The sequence below is a fragment of the Nothobranchius furzeri genome, chromosome 9 (assembly GCF_043380555.1).
Source record: "Nothobranchius furzeri strain GRZ-AD chromosome 9, NfurGRZ-RIMD1, whole genome shotgun sequence".
Lineage (NCBI taxonomy): Eukaryota > Metazoa > Chordata > Actinopteri > Cyprinodontiformes > Nothobranchiidae > Nothobranchius > Nothobranchius furzeri.
The window spans coordinates 50,309,568-50,334,431 of record NC_091749.1 but is presented as its reverse complement, the minus strand read 5'-3'; the positions used below and the strand labels follow the sequence as shown (position 1 = coordinate 50,334,431).

The following is a 24,864-nucleotide window of genomic DNA, read 5'->3' as shown; positions in this document are numbered from 1 at the left end:
TCAGGAATGTTTGAGGAGGAGCTGCTACTCAGATTCTTGAATGAGGATGGACATTGTGTGACATCAGTATAGGCGAGGATTGCATTTAACTCATATCCTGTATACTGTCCTATATACACTTTGTTACCTTTCAGAAAACCACCAACAAAGAAAGGTACATGTTGTGCAAGAGGGGACTGATGATGGTGTGTGTGTTGTTGTTTACAAATTGTGTAAATAAAACTACAAATAAAACAATTAAAAAAATAAAAACTGATATCTGGTGGTTTCTATAACTGCATATTTTATTTGTAGAGAATATTTTTGAAATGTTTAGGTTTCACTGGCTTAAATCCCTTTATTATAACAACCTGCCCTCACAGCCCTCCAATGTTTTGTTTTTGTTAGTATTTGGAGTTTTGACAATAATTAAGTTAACCATTACTCCACTTTCATGGCTAAAACTGTTTTTCTACCAAAAAATTGGATATTTTTTAAAACTTTGTTTACTGAAAAACTCATTTTTGCTGTTTACAAATGTTTACTTTCTAAAATCCACCAGCGAAGAAATGTAAGCTAAGTTATGTTACTGCCCTCACAGCTCTCCAATGGAATGGCTTGTTAGAACAACCCTGAAAATCAACCAATTACCCCCAAATTCCACTACCTCCGCTCCGCTCCGGTCCGCCCCCGCCCTCCGCAGCCGCTCGCTTCCGAACTCAATTTTTATTGGTATGTACAGTCTATAGCCCCATTCCCATCTGTACCGGGTCGGCCCGGGCCGGGTAGCGTAGGTGGTTTACATATCTGGGTGGCCTGGTATTTTTCCGGGCCAACCAAGGCTCATTCTCGGCCCTCTTCCCGAGGGGTACTGCTTCAGGCCGACCAGGGCCAACACACCCACTGCTGACAGCAATTCACACCTTCCATTAGAGCAAGCCTCTGATTGGTGGGTAGAATCAGCCCATTCACACCTTCCATTAGAGCAAGCATCTAATTGGTGGGTAGAATCAGCCCACATGGGCTTAAGACAAGGATGTGTGGAATCAACCGGGCCAGGCTGGGGCCGACTGGGGCTACCCGGCCCGGGCCGACCCGGTACAGATGGGAATGGCCCATATGATTGGTACCCAAACGGCTCCGCTCCGGTGCGGAGACCTGAGGTGGGCAAACAAGCATGCGCGGGATTTTCGAGATCTTGCGATACAGTCCGAGCAATAAACGCGGAAGTTAGATCCAAACACCCGTTGTGTGGGAGAAGCATCGAAATGAACTGTTTAATCTGCCCATCATTTGTGTAGAGAGATCAGCAGTGTTTGGATCAACAAAGGGCGACTACTTTGATAGTGGAAACTGTATTTATGGCTTACTTTTGTGCATTTAAACTTCAGCCGCCATTGATAGTTGTTAAAAGTTGTTAAACCTGTGCATATGAAACAAAAAACGCCTTTTGTTTATTGATTTATTGTGGAAAAACGGAAATTGTGCTTGCTCCTTTTCCTGTTGGGCGGTTGTGATTTCTGTCCATTGACTGCGGAGGTGCTCCGGCGTCCGGCAAAAATAGGATCGATTCTATTTTTGCCGGACGCCGGAACAGAGGGCGGCGCACGGCCGCAGTAGTGGAATTGCTCTAATTGACTACAACGGGGCCGATTTTGCTCCGGCGTTCGTGTCGGAGCGGAGCGCAGCGGAGCGGACTGATGTTCCAGCCAGTTCTCTGATTTGTTATGGTCATCACGTGTTCCACGCCCATCTTCCAATCAGCTTAATCTGCCTCTGTTTTTGTTCTTATGTTCCCCCCCCCCCCCCCCCCCCCCAAGATTCATTTCCAGTTGCTCTTTGCTGTTTGGCTACTTTGTCTGATTTATTTGTCAGCCACTCACTCTTTCGTTTGCTTGCATCAGGTAAGAAAAAGTTTTAAATCATGTGCTTGTTATTATAGTTGTGATTTTGGTTTACAAAAGGCAGTAGCATATATCTGCCCTCAAACAATGCTGCGTGGGTAGCTACCACATGGTAGCTTACGTACTGTAGTTTATTTGGTCTGTTCAAGTAAAGTCAGACAAACTAACTGGACTTTTTTTTCCTTCAGGCTGAAGCTCAGCATTGGGCCACACAAATGGAGGCCCATTTTTCGGAGGAGGACTAAGTCAATCTGTCCTGTCATCTCTTTCATCCAAGCCACAGGGAGATGTGCAATGTATGGAAAACAATCTGAACATGTTCACACCCAGCAGAGGGTCATGTGGACAAAATCCACGAAACATAGGTGCCGCCTGCACCCTTTCTGTTTTCTTATTTTTTCTTTCTTTCTTTTTGTTCACAATTTTTGCTTTATATGTATATATATATATATATATATATATATATATATATATATATATATATATAATTTTTTTTTTTGAAGCGCCTTGTGATTTTATTTTGAGAGGCACTATAAAAATGCTTTGTTAAAATTGTGTATGAAAATGTCAAACCTTTATGTAATAAAAGGCTGAAAAGTCAGTTTATTGTCCATCCTTTGTGAAATTACATCTGATCCTGCTGCCTACTACTAAACATATGCAGTAGAGCTTATCTTTTTAAATGAAATGAAGACACCACTGTCCTATATTACTTGTTTTTAAGGTTTTTATACATTTGTTTTGCCATTCTGGTTGTTTTTGCTGTTAATCTGCCATTAGTTTTGCAATATAATTTCCTCTGGTATCTACATAATGAATAAAGGTGACAAAAAAAGTTAACCTGAAAACGTCTCTGCAACATGCCAACATTTAGTGGGTATGTTGTCACAACATCGCAGTAAAGTTGTGGATATGTCGCAACAACCTTCCAGCAACGCCCTATGTGACGTTCTGACAACGTCGTGGCGGAAATTCACTTTGGAAGTCGCTACTACGTAACATGCGACACACCACATTCATAACACACACATTTACTTTTTTTTACTCCATTCTCATTTATTGTAATAAGTGTTTGTGTTAATTATTAGTGTAATTTTAAAGTCTGATATGAGGTGAACAGTGTTTCTGTTGGATTGTGCTTTCAAAGTGCCCACATGCTTGGGTCAGATATGACTAGGATAGTTCAGGAAGTTTAATAGCACTTTGGGGTGAAGAGTGCATGCTAGGTTTACATAAATGCAGTTCTGAGCTTGTGCACCCATTAAAATGACTATTGCCATCCTCCTCTTTGCCTCCACCTTCACATATGACCAATGCTTTATGTCTGCCATGACCTTTCTGTGGCGTGGCCACTCACTGCCTTCACCTCTGCAACAACTCTGTGCCACTTGAAGGCAATAAAAACTTCTGCCTCTACCTCACTTTCACATCTCTTCGTTGCTCTGGTTACCAGAGTTTATGTATATGCAGAATATTCATGAAGTCTTTTGCATTGACCATATATGGCAGAATGTGGTTGTGTATGGAGGATATAATCAAATATCACCTGAGAATATTTCTGCTTTATAAAGCAGGAACAGCATGCAGCTGGGTGTTTGCAGTGTTTTATAGGTCCAACAATTACTCTGCATGAGTGAAGGTTTCTGCTGAGCTCAGGTAGACCTTTAGGGAGGATTCTGTGCAGTTTTAGAAATGAAACCTCTGGCCCTGTATAGGTTTGTGTGACACATCCAGTATGTCGCTAACCTCACTTATACTCTGTTGAAACTGGAAGAATTTCCATCAAGATGAGTACCAAAAATACAAACTCTTCTTGTAATTGCAAAGCAGCAAATAGATAAAATGGAACACATGTCTGTAGACAGTAAAACATCAACATGTTAGGTTGGACCTTGAGCTACTCTACTCTGAATTAGCCTTCAATCAGAAACAAAGCCTTGTTTACTATTAATGCAGTCCGGGTTTGTAGAGAGCTATGGGAGGCAAATGTTTTATTTTAGAGTAAAAGGAAAGTGTACAAACATCTTTTAAATGGGTTTTTTATTTGTCTAAGACTTTAAATTGTACAATACTATAAATTATCAACATTGCTTTTAAGAAACAATATCATGTAAAAATGCCTCATCTTTCAGGGTCATGAACATAACGGACTAAAATGTTACTGTTGCAGGACTTTTGAAGATTTGTAGTTTTTTCTTCAACATACAAGGACGAGTGGAAACAGCAGTATACAACTGCTGCCACCTAGTGGCCAAACACAGAATGCAGCAGAAGTGGGAAGAGACCCCAGCAGGTAAACAAAAGAGCCCAGCTGTCAGCTTCACTGGTTCATGTCTTCAGTAGCAGAAAGCATGTAGAAACCTTTAAGCCATGCATGATCTCTACATTTACATTTCTAACTGAAAGGTGTCTTGATCCTAAAACCTTCTTGTGCTAACGGTCTAAACCAAAATAACCAATCTGGATCTTGAATTGGAATGTAGTACTTTATTTCTGAAAACATCAAAACAAATGGAGAAACACTTATTTTTATAACTACAGACGTAGGACATGTTAATACAGATCCTCTCAGAAACATAAGACTTGGAACAGGTGATAAAAGGAATCTCCAACATAGTTCAGGTGGGGGAAAATCCATCCTGCAAGATCCATTCAGTTTAATGTCCATGACGGTTGTTAAAAGGTGAAACCAAACAGCTTCAAATTACTTGTAAAAGTGCAAAAACTAAACACCGACAGGTAAAATGTTATTTCAGTGCTCTGGGTTCTGAGTTATGGTTTTAAAAACCAAAGTTATTAACAGGCATGTGAACATGCAATCTCCTTGAGAGCATAGCCCACGCAGGGCAAATGTGTTCAAACCTTTAGTGTAAAAACACGGTGTGGACACGCTCACCAGTGAGTTGGTTAAGGTCTGAAAATCCAATGCACGCGTTGAGAAACCTAGTTAGTTTCCCAAGTTTTCTGACAGAGATGAGAATACTGAAAAATAAAAGACAACACTGCAGCAGGAGAGAAACTGAACTAACTTGATTTAAAAAAACTAATAAATAAATAAAAACAATTTTATATCAAAAGTGTCAAACAGACAATACATGGGATTAAACAGTTCCAAGCTAAAATAATGAGTCTGGTCATTCTGGGCAACTTTCTGTGAATTTGTCTGACACCAACTCATCAGGCTGGGTTTAGTACCACAAAACTGCACACCTGCCACAGTTTAGTACATCCACAATGAATCACAATCTCACAAGCTGTTTAGTAAAATAAATCATTAAAACGGAAGTTTGTTACTTCAAACTTTTGCATAACTTCATATCCTTGAGAGGTGACGGAGATTATAGTGGTGGTGACGCATTTTCCAGATGTACACGGTGTCATCTGTGGCAGACAGGTGATACAGGTGAGTCCCAGATGAACCCTTAGGTGATGTATGATGGTCCCAGAACTTCAAGGTTTTCTGGCCATGAGGCTGACTGCTGCTAACTAGAAAAGACAATCATATTCAATTGATCAATTTCCTCAAAGGCATCCATTTTTTCCTGCTTACGTTCTAAACCAAGATTCTCTTATGCTCTGAAATCATGGAGGTAGAGTTGATTTAGTCTAAATCTAATAACATGCACAATCCTTGCAACCATAGCACAAGTACAGGTGCTGGCCAGTAAATTAGAATATCATCAAAAGGTTGAAAATATTTCAGTAATTCCATTCAAAACGTGAAACTTGTACATTATATTCATGCAATGCACACAGACCAATGCATTTCCAATGTTCATTACATTTAAATTTGATATTCATAAGTGACAACTAATGAAAACTCCAAATTTGGTATCTCAAAAAATTAGAATATTCTGAAAAGGCTGAATATAGAAGACACCTGCTGCCACTCTAATCAGCTGATTTACTCAAAACACCTGCAAAGGCCTTTAAAAGGTCCCTCAAGTCTTGTTTTGAAGGCACCACAATCATGGGGAAGACTTCTGACTTAACAGCTGTCCAAAAGACAATCATTGACACCTTGCACAAGGAGGGCAAGACACAAAAGGTGATTGCTAAAGAAGCTGGCTGTTCGCAGAGCTCTGTGTCCAAGCACATTAACAGACAGGCGAAGGGACGGAAAAAATGTGGTAGAAAAAAGTGTACAAGCTCTAGGGATAACCGCACCCTGCAGAGAATTGTGACGACAAACCCATTCAAAAATGTGGGGGAGATCCACAAAGAGTGGACTGCAGCTGGAGTCAGCGCTTCAAGAACCACCACGAGGAGACTCATGAAAGACATGGGATTCAGGTGTCGCATTCCGTGTGTCAAGCCACTCTTGAACAAGAAACAGCGCAAGAAGCGTCTCGCCTGGGCCAAGGACAAAAAGGACTGGACTGATGCTGAGTGGTCCAAAGTTATGTTTTCTGATGAAAGCAAGTTCTGCATTTCCTTTGGAAATCAAGGACCCAGAGTCTGGAGGAAGAGCGGAGAAGCACAGAATCCACGTTGCATGAGGTCCAGTGTAAAGTTTCCACCGTCAGTGATGGTGTGGGGTGCCATGTCATCTGCCGGTGTTGGCCCACTCTGTTTCCTGAGGTCCAGGGTCAATGCAGCCGTCTACCAGGAAGTTTTAGAGCACTTCATGCTTCCTGCTGCTGACCAACTTTATGGGGATGCAGACTTCACCTTTCAACAGGACTTGGCACCTGCACACAGTGCCAAAACCACCAGCACCTGGTTCAAGGACCATGGTATCCCTGTCCTTGATTGGCCAGCAAACTCGCCTGACCTTAACCCCATAGAAAATCTATGGGGTATTGTGAAGCGGAGGATGCAATACGCTAGACCCAACAATGCAGAGGAGCTGAAGACGACTATCAGAGCAACCTGGGCTCTCATAACACCTGAGCAGTGCCACAGACTGATCGAGTCCATGCCACGCCGCATTACTGCAGTTATTGAGGCAAAAGGAGCCCCGACTAAGTATTGAGTGCTATACATGCACATTCTTTTCATGTTCATTCTTTTCAGTTGGCCAACATTAGAGAAACAAACATTTTTTCATTGGCCTTTAGAATATTCTAATTTTCTGAGATACCAGATTTGATGTTTTCATTGGTTGTCACCTATAAATATCAAAATTAAACGTAATAAACATCGGAAATACATTGGTCTGTGTGCATTGCATGAATATAATGTACAAGTTTCACGTTTTGAATGGAATTACTGAAATATTTTCAACCTTTTGATGATATTCTAATTTACTGGCCAGCACCTGTATGTGGTCGGGATGCCTCTGAGCAGCAACCACCTAAAATGCTGTGCCAATACTAACACACAGGGTTTAGAACGTCTGGAATTGGGTCAACAGTTCTGAATGATGCACAACATGAAGTACTCACCTCTGTAAAATGTTAAATTTGCAAACATAACATTTAAATTTTATTTTAAAAGTGCAAAAGGTTTGCAGCACCAAAATAATGTTGTTTCTTTATAGTTATAAAAAGTTGGCATCGGTGTATTGTTCTAAATAGAGTTCAGCATAAATCAGTAAGTTTGCATTTAATAGCAAATTCTCGTCAGTCATTGGTGGTTACGAGTGATGGACAAACGAAGCGAGGCTTGTATCGAGCAGAAAGGGGGCGTGTCCATGAAGCCCCACTTCGAGGCATGCTTCATTTAGCAGAAAACCACGTGACTGATCACAAACTAAGCCTGTTTGCCTGAGTCACATGACTGGTTCGTTTTCTGTGTCATTTTCAAAATAAAAGCTGCCAAACCTCAGTGATTTGTGAGTCGTTTTAGTTTGGTCCATGCGTCTGTGTGGAGTTCTCGTCTTGTCTTCTTCGGCCTATATGGGTCCGGGTCGCAGGGGCAGCATCCCAACTAGGAGTTCAGGAACGTCAACACACCACACACCCCTCTGCTGATCAGTGACGTGAGGCGGATTTAATGAGACATGACCATTTAGACGGCAGTCGCTTTCAAAAATGGAATAAGTGCCACAAATTAAAGCGACCTGGGTCGGATTTGAAAAAATATAAAATCCAATCTGTGCTGTTCAGACTCAGGAAAAATCGGATTTGATGAATTTTTGCCTGCAGTGACATCTTCAGACACAATGTGTGCAGCATTTTAATGTGTTGTAATGTTATAAAGTACCACCAGATGGTGCCACAGCTAATGTGCTTGAGGTCTCAGCACAGTAGAAAATGCTTCACAGCGCTTCATGAGGCTTCTTTGGCACATCACTAGTTGTTATGGTTAAACATAGTTCTTTCTTACCACTGTAAGCCTTTTTCCACTGAAGCAGGAATTGGCAGGACTCACTAGTCTTCAAACATCTCATCTACCACTCGTTTCTTCAGTCTTGAGGCTGAAGGAGAATTGTGAAGTTAGGTAACAGTGGCACAACTCCGTTGTTTCACGTGTCATATTTCAGTCAAGGAGAGGTGGCTCAGATGGCCCCTGTGCACAGTAAGTGTCACCACGTTTGGGTCAGGACAGGTCTGCTGTGCCACTGCACACAAACCTGTCTATTAGTGCAACTCATCACTGCCACCTCCCCATCAGTGCGTTTTTAATGTAGTTCATCAGTGGTGTCACACCTCAGCTCTCTATAGCCCCATTTACAGCTTGTTTTAGATGTTTCTCTGCTTCAGCACACCTGATTTAGTCAGTGGATGACCTAGGGTTTCAGCAGAGCTTAATGACCATAGAATCAGCTGTGTTGGAGCAGGGAAACAACAAAAACATGCTGGATAATGATCCTGCAGAACCAAGGTTGAACACCCCTGAGGTAAATGAAATTAGATCTGTTCGTTTAACTCCATTAAAATGTTAAGAGCAATTTTTAAGTGGCATTTAAAAACAGGAGTCAGATAAATGATCTGACTCACCTTCGATATTAGTCATTATGAGTTGAATTAAAATAAAGCTGCAAGGTGCTACATTTTTAAGACAGTAGCAGGTGTTTCATACAGAAATTTTCACATTCAAAGGATGCCGACTCCAGCTGTGAGGATGAAATATTAACGGTCTTATTCATCTAGGGAATGACACATCTAAGTGCTAAACTAAGACTGGAGGCACCTGGAATCACGTCAGCTACTTCAACAAGCTCTTTAGTAAAAAGAGAATAACATACAGGTGCTGGCCAGTAAATTAGAATATCATCAAAAGGTTGAAAATATTTCAGTAATTCCATTCAAAACGTGAAACTTGTACATTATATTCATGCAATGCACACAGACCAATGTATTTCCAATGTTCATTACATTTAAATTTGATATTCATAAGTGACAACTAATGAAAACTCCAAATTTGGTATCTCAAAAAATTAGAATATTCTGAAAAGGCTGAATATAGAAGACACCTGCTGCCACTCTAATCAGCTGATTTACTCAAAACACCTGCAAAGGCCTTTAAAAGGTCCCTCAGTCTTGTTTTGAAGGCACCACAATCATGGGGAAGACTTCTGACTTAACAGCTGTCCAAAAGACAATCATTGACACCTTGCACAAGGAGGGCAAGACACAAAAGGTGATTGCTAAAGAAGCTGGCTGTTCGCAGAGCTCTGTGTCCAAGCACATTAACAGACAGGCGAAGGGACGGAAAAAATGTGGTAGAAAAAAGTGTACAAGCTCTAGGGATAACCACACCCTGCAGAGAATTGTGACGACAAACCCATTCAAAAATGTGGGGGAGATCCACAAAGAGTGGACTGCAGCTGGAGTCAGCGCTTCAAGAACCACCACGAGGAGACTCATGAAAGACATGGGATTCAGGTGTCGCATTCCGTGTGTCAAGCCACTCTTGAACATGAAACAGCGCAAGAAGCGTCTCGCCTGGGCCAAGGACAAAAAGGACTGGACTGATGCTGAGTGGTCCAAAGTTATGTTTTCTGATGAAAGCAAGTTCTGCATTTCCTTTGGAAATCAAGGACCCAGAGTCTGGAGGAAGAGCGGAGAAGCACAGAATCCACGTTGCATGAGGTCCAGTGTAAAGTTTCCACCGTCAGTGATGGTGTGGGGTGCCATGTCATCTGCCGGTGTTGGCCCACTCTGTTTCCTGAGGTCCAGGGTCAATGCAGCCGTCTACCAGGAAGTTTTAGAGCACTTCATGCTTCCTGCTGCTGACCAACTTTATGGGGATGCAGACTTCACCTTTCAACAGGACTTGGCACCTGCACACAGTGCCAAAACCACCAGCACCTGGTTCAAGGACCATGGTATCCCTGTCCTTGATTGGCCAGCAAACTCGCCTGACCTTAACCCCATAGAAAATCTATGGGGTATTGTGAAGCGGAGGATGCAATACGCTAGACCCAACAATGCAGAGGAGCTGAAGACGACTATCAGAGCAGCCTGGGCTCTCATAACACCTGAGCAGTGCCACAGACTGATCGAGTCCATGCCACGCCGCATTACTGCAGTTATTGAGGCAAAAGGAGCCCCGACTAAGTATTGAGTGCTATACATGCACATTCTTTTCATGTTCATTCTTTTCAGTTGGCCAACATTAGAGAAACAAACATTTTTTCATTGGCCTTTAGAATATTCTAATTTTCTGAGATACCAGATTTGATGTTTTCATTGGTTGTCACCTATAAATATCAAAATTAAACGTAATAAACATCGGAAATACATTGGTCTGTGTGCATTGCATGAATATAATGTACAAGTTTCACGTTTTGAATGGAATTACTGAAATATTTTCAACCTTTTGATGATATTCTAATTTACTGGCCAGCACCTGTAATTTCTACAGACCTTGGGAAGAAATTCCAGGCCAAGACAGCTGAGACTGGCTTTTCAAGCACCACAGGATTCTAGCCTCCAAGTTCCAGATCTAGATCCATACCAGGAAGAGAAACGAGTTAAAACTCAGGACATTTTGAGACAATTATTAAGTTCTATAATAGATATCAGGGAATGGGTTCCGGTGGGTTTGAGTCAGATGGCCCCTGTGCAACGTTTATCTCTTCAGATTACTTCAGCCTGGAGTGCTGATGCCACTGCAGCAGACCCCAGCAGATGCGTGCAACTCATCACTCTCACACCCACCACACCTTACCTCGAACACAGGCCTGCATGTACAGAGCTGCTTGACACATATGCCGTATGTAATGGCTTGCGTGTGGAATTCCTTACCTTGTTTTTAAGTCGTCGACTGCCGCTGTACAGAATGATCCACCATCACTTCTGCTCACGTGCTTAGTCCCCATGCCTCACAGCTTTGCCTAAAAAGCTAAACACGCCCACCAGAACAAGAAAATAAAATAAAGCAGGCTAGCTGATAAAGGTACAGGACCCAGGAAGGTAACCTGATACCAGCTAAAAGTTAACTTGGTCTATTGTAATCGTATTGTAATCAACTGACTTAGCTTAAGTGTTAGCTATTTTTATAGCATCTGGCATTTCCTCAACAAATTCAATACTTGTGAAATATAGGAGCGGGTGCCGTAAAAGCATCGACGACTACTAACAGAATAGTGACTTTAACTTCCCAGCTAAACAAATTACCCTCACGTTGCTGTAATTTAACTGAGTTAGCTTAGCTTCGATAACTTCACTCGCGCCTTTGTGGTGGATCTCCCTTAGCTTCAAACCAGAGCTTTGAGCAAACTCTTCTAGTCACCGATTGGTCAAACGTCACGACTGCGAGCCTATTGGCCAATTAAATTGCTCTTTTCACAGCCAATGATGAATCGCGTGTCATGTCACTTGCTTATGGAGGAATACCTTTCAAAATAAGTTGTTGGGACTGTCAGCTAGTTTTGAAATACTGACGATTTCCAGCAAGCTGTTAGTACTAAGTGTTTCTTAAAGACTTTGCAAGCTCTTAAAATAAAAAAAGCTTGTCTAGAAAATAATTATTGTTTCATTTCATTCATAAAAGTCACTTCCTGTTTTTCCTCTGAGCAAAGCAACACTTGATAATAAAATTGAACAAGCTTTATTGCTTCACTCGCCAGCAACGACTTACCGGTATTTGCTTTCATTCCATTAAATTCAGAGGGTGCACCGTTTCCAGCACATAAACCTGAGCGTGTTGCTTCGTCAGTGATGGGCATCAGCTGGTGTAGGAACTGTTTTAATGAAAACACACCCTTTATAGCAACACAAAAAAGTAATTAACCAATCATAGGACTGAATTTTCAAACTTGAGCTGAATGTTGGTTCCAGAGGGGCTGGTCGAATCTAATGGGAATTTCATCTACAGCCCATCTCTAGGGTTTACAGAGAATGGTCAGGCTGGTTCAACAGCAGCTCAGATCAGCTCTGGTTCCTTCCAAGGCTTCATTTCCCCCAATCATAAAAAAAGACATTTTAAGTGAGATAAAGCTCAAAAACGCACTAATTATAAATATTTAGTGAAATAAAAATTTAAACACAGGAGCAAAAGTGCAAAGATGAGTGAGTCAAAGATTTCATTGAAATGCAAATGCAATTTTATATTAAAAGATAGCAAAGGGATAATTCACTATATCACACACTGTTAGTACTGCCAGGGAAATACATATACAGTCTTTTCATATTTACACATCAAGTGACAGCATAACCAAAAAGAATGAGGGGGAAAAAAAATCATAAATACCTCTTTTTGTTAACTTTACAACAGCTATATGTGACCAGTATTTCAGAAGATAAAAGAGCACTATTAAATAACTGGCATCTTCCCCATCATTTACAAGGCTTAAAAACACAGTGGTTAAAATAATCCAGCACAAACAACAAAAAATGCTTTTCTCCAGTGAGTAAAATTAATACAAATCATTAAATCCCTTTGTACAAAAGACTATACAGGTCGATTAACACCATATTAACAGAAATGTTCGCTTTGAGAAAATCTGTACAGTTTTAGCATTCCTGCAGCAGAGTTGGAGGGACTGAGAGCTGAGAGAATTTGACACTGGGTTTTCTTACATCGTAGGCCTACTGTCAACTAACCATTAGAGACTGTAGTTATGTAGCTGCCAAGACCCTCTTTCATTGGCTTCAGTGCTTAGTCTAGCAGCAGATCAGCAAGTTGCTGAGCTTGTAGCAGATACTTCAAAATATGTCTATTGAATCTAAAAGAGATCTGTCAGTATAGTAATATAGTATTTCATTGTACTGCATTTCAACAGCAAAAATTGTAGTCTAAATATAAAGCAATACACAAAATCTTTACATTAGTTAAAATCTGAGTATGTTGTCATTGACATATATGTAAATAATAACATCCACTGTGTTAAGAGGTCAGACATGCACACTGTACCAAAGTTACGGTTTGTTAAGCTGAATTGTGAGATGACTGGTGCATTTCATATGTAGAGTTACCGATTTCAACTTAAATAACAAAGAAACACATGTTGTCATTTACCTTTATACAGCATTTGGCCGAGGAGATACTTTTCAAAATAAGAGCCAAGTTTTTGATAAGTCGCCTCTGGACTGAACACTAAGCCCTTCAGCTGAGTACCAAACCGAAACCTGAAGTTTTTCCTCGAAGATTGTTTAGAAACAAGTTTGAAAAAGTTAAAATGTCAAGCAATTAATAAAAAGTTATCAGTGACACACACTTGCAATGGGAACAAAATTTAAAAAACATTATTTTTTTCTATGAAAAGGCGTTGACTCTGTCACCAACACGAGGTTTTACATTCTAATAGTTAAGTGCTAGCTTATATAATGAAAATTCTTACACAAGCCTTGGGAAAGCTTATTTTTTTTCTGAGATAAAAGATGTTGCTAAATAAGAAAAAGGCATTTTTGCCCAAACTTGGAAGCATAAAATCACAAAAATCTGCAAAGCTGAGCAGCAGCAAGTTAGAAAGATGTCATGAGTCCTAGAACAAGTACACCAACGTAGAAAAATAAAAAAATGTTTGGCACTCAGGCTGTTGCTTCATGTTCTGTTGCACCCAATCACTAATGTAGCTCAAATTAGCTCCAGTCTGGTTAATTCAGCAGATAATAAATGAACGGTCAGAGCGTACCTGCTACAGCCATTTCTCATTTGGAGGTGATAAACCGGCAAATCAGAAGCTAACATCATTCAGAGGTCTCCGACCTGCGACGGCAAGCCGGTGAAGTGAAACACATAAAACGCTCCATAATTCGGGTCGATTTCGATGCGAGCGTTCATGAGGAGAGAAGCGTGGAGACTGTGAGGCCCCCACCCTTTGGCACCATCATAAATACAACCAAGTCGTGCTGCACAAGCGTCCAACGTAACGCTATGAAAGCCAGCAAACCCACTCGACAAGTAAAAAAAGTTCATAAATAAAGTTCATAAACACACGAGTGGCATTTGGGCAAGCACAGCAGTTACATCATCTGGGGTGTGTGGGTTAAACTTCCTCCCAAAAAACAGTTCACAAAAATAGAGTTAACATTGTACACAGAGAGGCGCTGGTCTCCATCCTTTATAAAGGCTCCAGACACTGTTTGTGGAACCATTCACTTCCTCCCTGGAGTCCTTTTTGCTTTCTTATTCCTGCAGGCTCCTCAGATTTGATTTTGTTTGTCTGTTTCAGCCTGGAGGCAGCACTGAGAGTCCTGATGTTCTGCGTTTGTGCACAATTAAAAGAGTCCTAGCTGCAAAGACAGGAGTTTTTGTGTCTAACCAGGTTCTTTTGTACTACTAGTTTACATATTTTACTGTAGTTATGTTTGTAACTATTAATCTTTGTATTTTTCCAGCTCTACAGCATCTGGGAGTGTATGTGTGTGTTCTGCAATGATGGTTGAGATAAAGCTCAGGTGTCTTGTCTCACACTTCGCTTTCAGTTGAGGGCTTGCGTAATGAAGCCCAGCCGGTGTCGGGCAGGCTATGCTGGGCGTGGCGTTGTGGGGTAATGGCTGAAGGGGTCAGCGTGGTTATGGAGGAGCATTCAGATGCTTCCTCCTGGAGGAGCTGCTCGGTTTCACCATCGTCGAGCGACGCGCTGCTGGTCTGCAGGGAAACTGTGTCGGTGCGAATGCAGGTGTGGAGGCCGCCTCGGGAGTGCTTGATTTGTTTTAGGTCATCCCAGTAAAGGTCCTCGCTAGACAGTAGACACACACCCTCCACTATGCGGATCTTCTCTTTAGTGTAGCCTGCATCCACTCCTCCCTGGATAAGGACACATTGTATGGCAGTCAGAAACACTTGTCTTTATCTGCAGCTTTAAACAACAACCTTAACAGGTCTGTTTAAGTTGTTTTATCTCAGAATAACCACTTTCACTTACACACACATCAAACATACAAATAGTTTGAAACTTTCTTTTTCCCTATAAAAGATGGAAATCCAACAAAAACTAGAAAAATTTGCATTTCTTGCAGAAATGCAGTTTGAATGCTGGATAGCTGAAACAGCTGAACAGCTGAACTGAAGCTGAAAGTAAGCAAAACTGTCAAAATGAGCCGAATGTATTGAAAGATGTAGAATCAAAAAGCACCAACAACCAAGTAAAGCACAAAAGGTAAGTGAATAATAGAGAAAAACAATCCTAAACAGCAGAAAACTGAAATCTGTGAACATTGTATAAAAATCTGGACTGCTAAAATGTCTAAACACCTGTTATTTCAGTAGGACAAGTTTAACAGTTTAATCTTTACATTTAGCTGAACTGTGAAATTAGCAGCATGTGCTAAATTTGGAAATTGATTACTGAAGCTGCTGAATAGCTGAAGTAAAGCTGAAACTAAGCTAAACTGTCAAAATGAGCTGAATGTATTTAAAGATTTAGAAGCAAAAATCACCAACAAGTGTAATAAAGCTCAGAATATAGGTGAAGAATGGACAAAAATATGCTAAACTACAGAAAACTTAAATCTTTGAACATTTATTAAGAACTCAAAAGTTGAAATGTTTAAACAGCTAGCATTTGAATGAGAATAGTTTAATAGGTACATTTTTACAATTGGCTGAACTGTGAATTTAGAAACATTTACTGACATCTGAAACTGATAGATCAACATATGTTCAGACTTGGTATGGAATTGATGAATGGCTGGATGAATGAAATGATGGATGGACTGTTGGATGGATGTTAGATGTTTATTGGATGGATGGATGGATGGATGGATGGAAAGAAGAATGGATGGATTTATATGTGGATGGATGGGTTCCTTAGGCCAAGTCGATTGATTTGATGTCTCACATAAGTGGGTGTGTAATTCCATTTAGCCAGAAGATGATTGACCTTTCTCAACCAATCAGGGAGCTGGGAGGGAGCGGGGCACTTTCCCACCTTCTGACGGTCAATCAAATTTAACTTGTTTCTAGTTTTAAGTACAGATAGTTCAAAAATATCAAAAACAGAAGTCTGTTTTTGGCTCAATATTCAGCTTTTTATATTAATTCCTATGAGACTTGGTTAAAGTGATTTGTAGTTCCTTGTAATGCCATGGTAAAAGATGACAGGAGTCTGCTTTAATAAAGCAATGTACAATGTCACATGACTCTTTTAAACTTTGAATAACATTTCTATATTAAAGTATGTTGATACAGTTGTGTCTAAAATGTTGTTAAACAAGACTCCTGAGACCAAGCAGGTTTAATTGATGTATCATATGTGTGGGTGCATATTTCCTTTTAAGCAGAAGACGATTGAAAACTCTCAGCCAATGAGAGAGCAGAGAAGGAGAAGGGGGCGGTTCCTGCCTTCTGACTAGTGTTAAAATGTCAGCTATGCTGCTAGTTTTAAGTGTATAGAGCTCAGAAAGATAAGAAACAGCAGTATGTTATAGGCTCGATATTAGGCTTTTCACATTCATTTCAATGAGACTTGTTTGGGGATATCCTTATGCACTTGTATTACCATGGTAACAGATAACACATTTAAAATTTAATACAAGACTCCTGAAACCAAGCTGGTCGATTTGATGTATCATATGTTTGGGTGCTCGATCCTGCTTGGACAGAAAATGGTTGAACACTCTCAACCAATCAGAGAGAAGCACTGTTTTGCCGCCTTTACTCCCAGCTGTTGGAGGCCTGCAGCTTTACTCCTGTTAATGAGAAGCCTTTAAATCTGTACTTCAGAAGTGAAATTGGACCTGTCAAACTTCTCATCACCATTCGAAAAGTACTGCACCGATTTGAAAAATTCAAAAAGTGTGGGCCGCAGAAGGCTTTGGTGGTCATGTGTGTGGAGTCTTGTATGCCTAACACAAATGTTCTAGAAGATATGAGGAGAACATTTCAGCTGTCTGTCGGCCACAGGTGCCTTTTTTTTAAAGGGGTTTAAATGGAGGAAAGCTGGCACAGCCCTCCTTCTGGAGCTTATAGCACAAAAAATGTAATACCAACAGCAAAACCGAAGACATCACTTTGAAGTGGACAAAATAACCTAACGAATTTGAGAATATCCTTAGTGTACTATAAAAGATGTGGTCGGTGGAAATTTTTGTTTCAATATTTCATAAATCATGCAGTTAACAGTGCTCAGCTGCTCAGATGTCATTTCAGACCTCTGACACATCTTATCGCCATTCAAAAACTGCTGCACCTATTGGAAAAATTCAAAAAGCAAGAGCGGCAGAAGGCTTTGATGGTCATCTGTGTGAATTTTTATGTGCCTACCGTGAATTGTCTAGAAGCTATGATGAGAACATTTTTAGCTGTCTGAAGCCGATCGGAGGAGAAAATCTGTTCCTTTAACATGGGTTTCAGTGAGACAGAATCAGGGTCTCTCCTCTTTCTAAGGTTTGTAGAGAAAGAAATGTAACACTTAAGGATAAAATGAAACCCATTCTGAAAAGCCAAAAAAATTCCTACTTTTTTAGATATTATTTGTTTCGGTACTCCAAACGGTCTGGGTGTTGGAAAGAGTTGTTTCCAGAAAATGTGAAGGTCAAAAGTTAAGAGTGTGGAATCTTCAGGTTAGAGTGGTGAGAGACATTTTTTAAATGTTGAATATTGTCAAAGAAATGAACTGTACGACCACAATGTTTGGAGTACATTCATGATTTATAGCTCAAAATGAAGGTATATACGTTTGCTGCAAACCAGCGTGCGTCTCATTTAAATCAGACTTACGGTTTTCTCAGGACAATGCCATAAATGGAGCAAAGGAGGGTTATTGCTCCTATCTCTGCCCATTATAATTTTTGTGATTTTTTAAAAAAAATCTCAAGCCGTACCTCAACTTCTACCTGTGATTTTAGAAAAACTGTAATAGATAAAGATTTTTTAACCAGTAATAACTGAAAGTCTTGTGAGTTTGTTGAAACCTGAATGAAGTCTCTAGGTTAAAGTTAACCTATAAGAGTAAGAGTTCAAAAAAAGTGATAGGATTTAGCTGAAAATTGAGCAATCCCATTCATTTCAATGGGACCAAAAATCGCAGAAAAAGCTGAATATCTCAAAAAGTATAAAATATTTTAATACCAAAAGTCACTGCTGGCATAAGCTGAACGAGCTGAACGTTTTGATACCAAAATTGTGTAAATAGCTGAAGAATTGTGGACGCAGTTAAATGCCAAAAAACGTACGGAAGCAGAATAATAAACTAACTATAAAGAGAAACAGGATCACTACAGCATTCAAACAATAAACTAACTAACTAACTAACTAACTAACTATAAAGACAAACAGGATCACTATAGTTTCAATGCTTTACAGCATTCAAACAATAATAATAATAATAATAATAATAATAATAATAATAATAATAAAGAGAAACAGGATACTGTATATTCAGTCTGTTTTAGGCAGTCTTCCTCTATTGGATTAATCACCAACCGGGCAATGTTTACCACACTCCAGAAGCAAAATCCATTCCATCACAATTCATGCATCAGTCTGACTGTTATTTATCTAACTTAGTAATGCTGCACTCTTTCTTTGAGACGTGTAATCTGGAACTGGATCAACTGAACTGTTGTGTGATCAATTTAGGAAGTTACTTTTTTACAAGCCATGGCATGCCTTTTTCCCATTCACGGTGCCGGGAAAAATGTATTTGCCCACTCACTGCTTCTGTTTATTGCTTTTTTTGTGACACATAAATATTTCAGATTAATTAAGAATTAATCATGACTACCAACATTATTTGCAAAGTTTAATTTCACTGGACACACCGTGACCCAAACTGGTTTGATTACTTCCAACATGGCTTAACAATCTCAAAAAGCAACATATTATGTCCCATTTTGAAGTCATTTAAGAACAAAAGAAGAGAATCTAAAGCACTTCAGCTCTCCCTTGGTTCATGTTAAGGTCAGAGTTCATGCTTCAACAATAAGAGACGGGCAGGAAAAAGCCTCATGGGAGCGTTCCAAGGCCAACTCAACAAGAACACAAAAGCTCTTCTCACATTTACCAATTTAACATCTTGATGATCCTCAAAACCTTCGGGATAACCACCACTCCATTTCACACACAGCTAGTCCTTGAAATTAGTCTGCTGATCTTAAATATTTTTGGGTGGCAAAACAAAATCTGTGAGGGGCAAATCCTTCTTCAGAACACTGTAAGTAGAACAAACACCATTATGTTAATGATCTCTATTAACGTTACGTTTCTTCACTGGACAAAGAAGTGTTAGTGACTCGGGAGAAAGGTGTTCATGCAGAAAGGCAAAAATCCAGAAGGACACAAATAAAGGACCATCAGAGCTGGACAGAAAACCACTCCATGCTGTGCAGCTACCTCTCCTTGGTACAAGTGGGTCAAAAAATAAAGGGAGATAGGGAGTTGTAGGGATGAGAGCGCTGCAGTGAGGAAGAAAGTGGTCTGAGTGAGACAAACATCTATTATTTCTTCTGTTGCCACAAATAAACAAAGCAAAACTTATTAAATAACACTGAAATTGATCTAATTATTAAAGAGGAAATCATCGCTGTACATCTTGGCTTTTACCTCTTTCTTATATCGAAGCTGGTTGTATATCGGAGGCTTCTGCGAGGCTTCGATCTTCACCTCTTGTGTGGACGTTCGGTACGAGGGGTTACTGTAAGTCAGGTTGCTCACTCCCGGTTCGGCAAACTTTGACTTTTTGTGTCTGTGGATCATAAATAAAAACGTAAACGCACAAATAAAGCATATAGAAGCTCTACTCAAACCAAGGGTGTTAAAGTCCAAGCATCCATTAAGTGACTGACCTGTAAATAATGAAGGCAGCAATGAGGATGAGAATGGCCAGGATGGTGAGAACTCCGCCTATCACATAGCTGATATGAAGTCCTTCCCCTAAAACAGGTAGAAAATGTTTAAAAAGTCCTAGTTCTTTAACTAAAGTCCAAATGTAAACAAAAAAATGTCTAAATCATTCCAAAACATGTAGTACTAATTAGAGGTCGACCGATATTGTTTTTTCTATTGCCGATACTGTCGGCCGATATGTACGGCCGGTTTTTAAGGGTCGATTTTAATGGCCGATATCTAGAAATTTTCCACCTTATTTTCATGCTAAATCTTAACTTTGTGAACTGTTCAATGTTTAAATCAGACACCTAAATAAGGTTAGTTTAGTGTATTTATCATGTAGACGTTATTAGTGAATGTAAAAACACATTTAAATTAAATTCTGCAACAGCACCAGCCTGCCCGAGGATGTGCCTGACATTTATCAGCTTTAATATGGACAAATATCGGCCGATGTAAAAAAAAAAAAAAAGGTGAATATCGGCTAAATATATTGTACTAATACATGTAAAATTGCTATTTTAGGATGAAAGAGTAGTTTGAAACTAAACTAGCCCTGCTCAAAGACCTACAATACCCATAATGCTTTGGGTAAATGAATAATGTGGATATAATACTTCAGAACATTTCGTAATAATAGGGAAAAAAGGATAGCACATACAGAACATTAGTGTTTTGGGTTGCGGTATACAATTAAACAGAGAACAATAAATAAATAAATCACTTTTTTTTTGCTTTAGATGTTTCAAATGTATTCTGAGGCATGTTTAAGACTCTTATTTTGAAGAACTGAAGGAAGTTCTCTTAGTTTTGCTGATGCAGTTGATGTAGCTGTGAGAATGAAATTTGATTCAAGAAAACAAATTTGTTATTTTTTTAGTTAACCCAGTGATGCTGCTCACTCAGAACCTCCATTACAATAATAATAAAACTTAAGAGATGTTTTTGGGCCAAATCTGTAATAATCACAAAACACCTCTTCAGACTTCAGACAACTCTTTATGGCAAAATGTCCACAGGCCTGGGCTGGAGTTTGTACTGATGTCACCCTTTTCTGTCAAATGTTATTTATTAATCCATAACTTTCTGTCTGTTTCCAATGAACTAATGCATTTAAAGCCACGCCAAAGAGTTTTTAACAATTTAAGCTATTCTTTTAAAAGTGGATTTCAGTAGAAATGTTACCAACTTCACATTGTACATCAATCTGCTGCCTTCTGCTGACCACATACTGCACTTAGCTTGTGGGATGGGTAGGTTCACCAGAGGGAGCTCTCTACCTGCTTCACACTGTTCGCTGTTTACTTTGATGATAGCTAAAAGTTAGCATTTCAGTTTGCTCACTGTCAATAAAATGCACAAGGAGTAGAAAAAGATTGCCTTCTCGTGTTGGCACCACAGCAGAGCCAGGAAGTAAAATTAAGAAAGTGATGTCTTTGGAGGTAAGGCACGGTGTGGCCTACAATAGTTTGAGGGAGCTGAAGGAGGCTATGAAATCACAGACTGATGGTGACCTGGCTTTATTGCCACTGTACTTTATAATAATATTTTCCATGCAACAGTGTGGATCTTTTCACTTTGCGGCTTAGTTACTGGCTTATGTCAGTGTTAACTCGTTAGCGCTAGCTACAGCAGGTTGCTAGCCTAGTGAACTAGACCAAACTCTTGCTTTGCAAAGTTTGGTCTAAAAAAAGAATACAATACAAATATAAATAAATAATATTCTGATTTAGTCTGGCTTGCCAGGCTAGCAGGCTGCGACAGGGTTGTTTATGACACCTGTAATTCTGGTGTCAACCAGTAGGGGGAGAAGCAGGACACCGTTTTAATGTTGCTTTAAATGTTAAAAAGCAATTCAACAAGACACCAATTCTAAGGTTTAACCCTATCAGGCTCAAAATATGTTTTGACAAAAGGACAAACAACTAAGTCCTTCAGGGGTACTTCTGAGCTAAAAAATGTTCATGAAATACGTACTGTATGTGGAGTAACCAGGTAGGTTTTAACTGTTGCAAATCTGCAACGCCTGCCTCCGGAGGGTTAAAGTTCTTGATGGTTCTCAAACCTTTTTTTCAGAATTACTTTCTTTTTTATTAGTTTTCCAAACACATGGACACATTTATCTTTTCCCAGTTACACTTATTAACTGGGAAAAGTTAATAAGTGAATGTTATTATAAACATCATTTTATGATTTCTCTTACTGTACAAATGGCAGAGGTGAGTACTGACCATGAGGAGCTGTCACCACCGTGTTCAAACAGAATTCTGAGTTCAGGTTTCCATCAGTGCAGCTGGGAATATGAGACAAACCCGTCAGAGGAAAAGCATGAAACAGTGTTCCCAATACCAGCAGAACATTCTACAGCTAGTTTTTCTTCAGTGTGAAAGTGCTAGAAGAAGATGTAAAAGTTTAGTAATTCTATTTTTGCTTATTAATTTTAGAGTAAAAGTAGGGAACACATTAAAGGGAACAAGCAGACATACTTGACCAGCGAGGGTCCTCTGCGTGAAGTGTCTGTTGGAGCTTTAGGGATCATTTTGGGAACAGGAGTGCTGTTGGCACCTTTGCCAGGTGAGGTAGGGATGTAACCTGAAACTGATGAGCAGACGTAGAAAAAAACTTTTACTATACTAAAACAGGCTGGACTTATTTTTAGATGTAATGACCGGCTGTGTGAACACTTTAAGAAGATTTAAACTTCCTCAGTAGAGGTTCTGTTGCCTTGCTGCTCAGGGGCAGCGAGTCCAGTGAGTGGCCTAGGATAGCACATGCCAACCTTGGAATCTTATTGGCCATCCCAATGAGTTTCATTCAAACGGACTTTACACTGTCCATAAAAGGTACTAACCCCTAAATCAGCAGGTGGCAGCAAACATCTTTAGCATTGGTTTCTAGCCTAGAAATGAGAAATTCACTAGAATGCAAATAATTAATTATTTTTTGAGGGGTGACACCCTCCCTTCTTGTTCTCCAAAAAAAAAAGCATAACTCTAGGTGTCATACACAAGTGCCCCACCCACCCCATTTTAAAAGGCCTGGACATGCCACTGGTGCTGATTTCTCATTGTCACAAGTGCACAAAAACGTCCCCATCGCTCACTGAGATGGTAGTGCTGTAATGAATGCAGGTAACCAGACTTCCTCACCAAAGAAGCGCAGTATTGTTTTTTTCTCAATAACCAATATCACAATGGTAGCCAACTTGCAGAAATGCTCTTTTTTGATGGTCCTAAGTCAAATAATTTACAAACAACCTAGAAACAAATAAGCAGAAATCCTCCTATAGTCCTTCTGCAGTCACAGTTGTTAATGTGTCACGCCCCAGTGTTACTGATCATATCTGCATGTCTTAGATAATATTTGAAAGCATTAATCAGCCTTTTTTCAAATGCAAATGACTGGATTTAGAGGTGAATTTCCCATTGGGAACACAACGATGTGCTTGAAAAACAATCTACCTGAGCACATGTACATGAACCCTTATTCAAACAGCTTTATTTTTCACGTTAGGCTTAAGGCAGAGACTAAGTGGAGAACACTCACTAGTGGAGCAGGGTCGTCCATCTGGTTCATCTGGGCAGGCACAAACAAAACTGTTTGTTTTGGCAAAGCAGAGGTGGGTGCAGCCGCCGTTATTCACCCCACAGAGGTTGGTCCCTAAACAAGAGGAGATTAATTATTCACAACTGGCTTCACGAAAAGTCCAAAATTTGTCCAAAATAAAAGCTTTTGTTCTCTTAGTTTGGCTCAATTCATAATGAGAAAACAGGAGAATCGGTCCTTGTCAGGTGACGTATCGAGTGCTGTAGCGTGTTGCATGATGGGATAGCTAGGTGTATAAACAAAGGAAGCACCGGTCGCTCTGTGTGTCGTGAGCAGAAAATGCCTGGTGCACTCGTGCTGTGTGAAGGGCTGCCACGCTACCTTCACAAGAATACAAAACTGTTAAATGTAGGAAGGATCGCGTTAACCGGACATTTTCCATTTTTGACCGCTTATTTTGACGAAGAAATCTCAAGGCTGCTGGTCATTCTGACAGACCGGAATTACCCCGCTGTATGCAGGCGTGCAGACATTTTAAACGTTACGCACAGAGAACATGACAGAGGTAACAACATATACCAGGAAAAGATTCCCATCAGAACATCTGAACCTTATTTCAGACCTGGACACCATGGTCAGCTCAGCTTGTTATCAGCGCGCTGAGGAACCATGGAGAGGAGCTCAGAGTGCGTCTGTGGGTCACAGCAGCAGCAGAACCAGAACACAGCAGGTAAAGTGTTCCTACTTGAAGTGAAATTGTTTAATCGTAACATTAATATGTTGCTGGACACGCTGGTCAGCTTGTTTAGATTAAACACATTACATGAGAAACGAAAATGACAAGAGGAAACGATCGTGCAGCTCTGTTGGTCAAAATGACAACAAACCTGTCTTGCGCGGCCTCTAGATGTAGGTGTTGTGTCTGTACCTGCTTGTAGCTTATATTGGTATTAACTTGTTTAATTAAGGCCCCTCCAGAAAATAAATCCTGGTGCAATGCCTGTGTTAGTGGAGTCATGTTTCTGGCCTTTTACTTTTACATAATTATAAATATGTTGAAGTAGTGCTACACTTACTCGAGCGATACGTTCTCAGCGGTAACGAAACGTCTGAGCTCCGTTTGTCTCCTTTGAGGTTGTAGAGATCTACAACGTCGACTAGACAATCTTTCAAAATACCGATCTCTATCTTCCTTTACAAGATTATTCCTGTACGGGATGCATTCGTCCTTGTTCTTTTTATCCATCCTATTGACTCTTCTTCTGCTTCAAATTCAGCTGCGGCTTCCCCTCGCAATGCGAGTCATACACCTAAAATGGCGCTAAGG

General features: G+C 40.1%; 1 protein-coding gene and 2 non-coding genes across 9 annotated transcripts in view; all 3 read right to left on the bottom strand.

The window, feature by feature from the left end:
• Nucleotides 1-4,350: 4,350 nt before the first annotated feature.
• Nucleotides 4,351-24,864, bottom strand: part of lrp4 (low density lipoprotein receptor-related protein 4) — a 164,298-nt gene continuing 143,784 nt past the window's right edge. For 3 of the 7 annotated variants that reach the window (XM_070554914.1, XM_054732212.2, XM_015953701.3), the window contains exons 33-42: nt 23,538-23,651; nt 22,478-22,589; nt 22,223-22,284; nt 19,949-20,036; nt 19,707-19,848; nt 11,856-14,969; nt 11,021-11,117; nt 10,640-10,718; nt 8,154-8,244; nt 4,351-5,369 (exon numbers count right to left, since the gene is read on the bottom strand). In XM_070554914.1, coding sequence (XP_070411015.1) covers nt 14,628-14,969; nt 19,707-19,848; nt 19,949-20,036; nt 22,223-22,284; nt 22,478-22,589; nt 23,538-23,651 — 860 coding nt within the window. In that variant the 3' untranslated portion in view covers nt 4,351-5,369; nt 8,154-8,244; nt 10,640-10,718; nt 11,021-11,117; nt 11,856-14,627. Of the gene's footprint in view, nt 5,370-7,648; nt 7,795-8,153; nt 8,245-10,639; nt 10,719-11,020; nt 11,118-11,855; nt 14,970-19,496; nt 19,559-19,706; nt 19,849-19,948; nt 20,037-22,222; nt 22,285-22,477; nt 22,590-23,537; nt 23,652-24,864 lie in introns of those variants that run through there. The other 4 variants (XM_070554915.1, XM_070554916.1, XM_070554917.1 and 1 more) reach the window with 4 other exon arrangements.
• On the bottom strand, nt 8,320-8,433 carry LOC129153297 (small nucleolar RNA SNORD67). Its single transcript, XR_008559478.1, has one exon. It is a non-coding gene; the product is annotated as a small nucleolar RNA SNORD67 (small nucleolar RNA).
• Nucleotides 10,817-10,928, bottom strand: LOC129153296 (small nucleolar RNA SNORD67). The gene has a single exon (XR_008559477.2). It is a non-coding gene; the product is annotated as a small nucleolar RNA SNORD67 (small nucleolar RNA).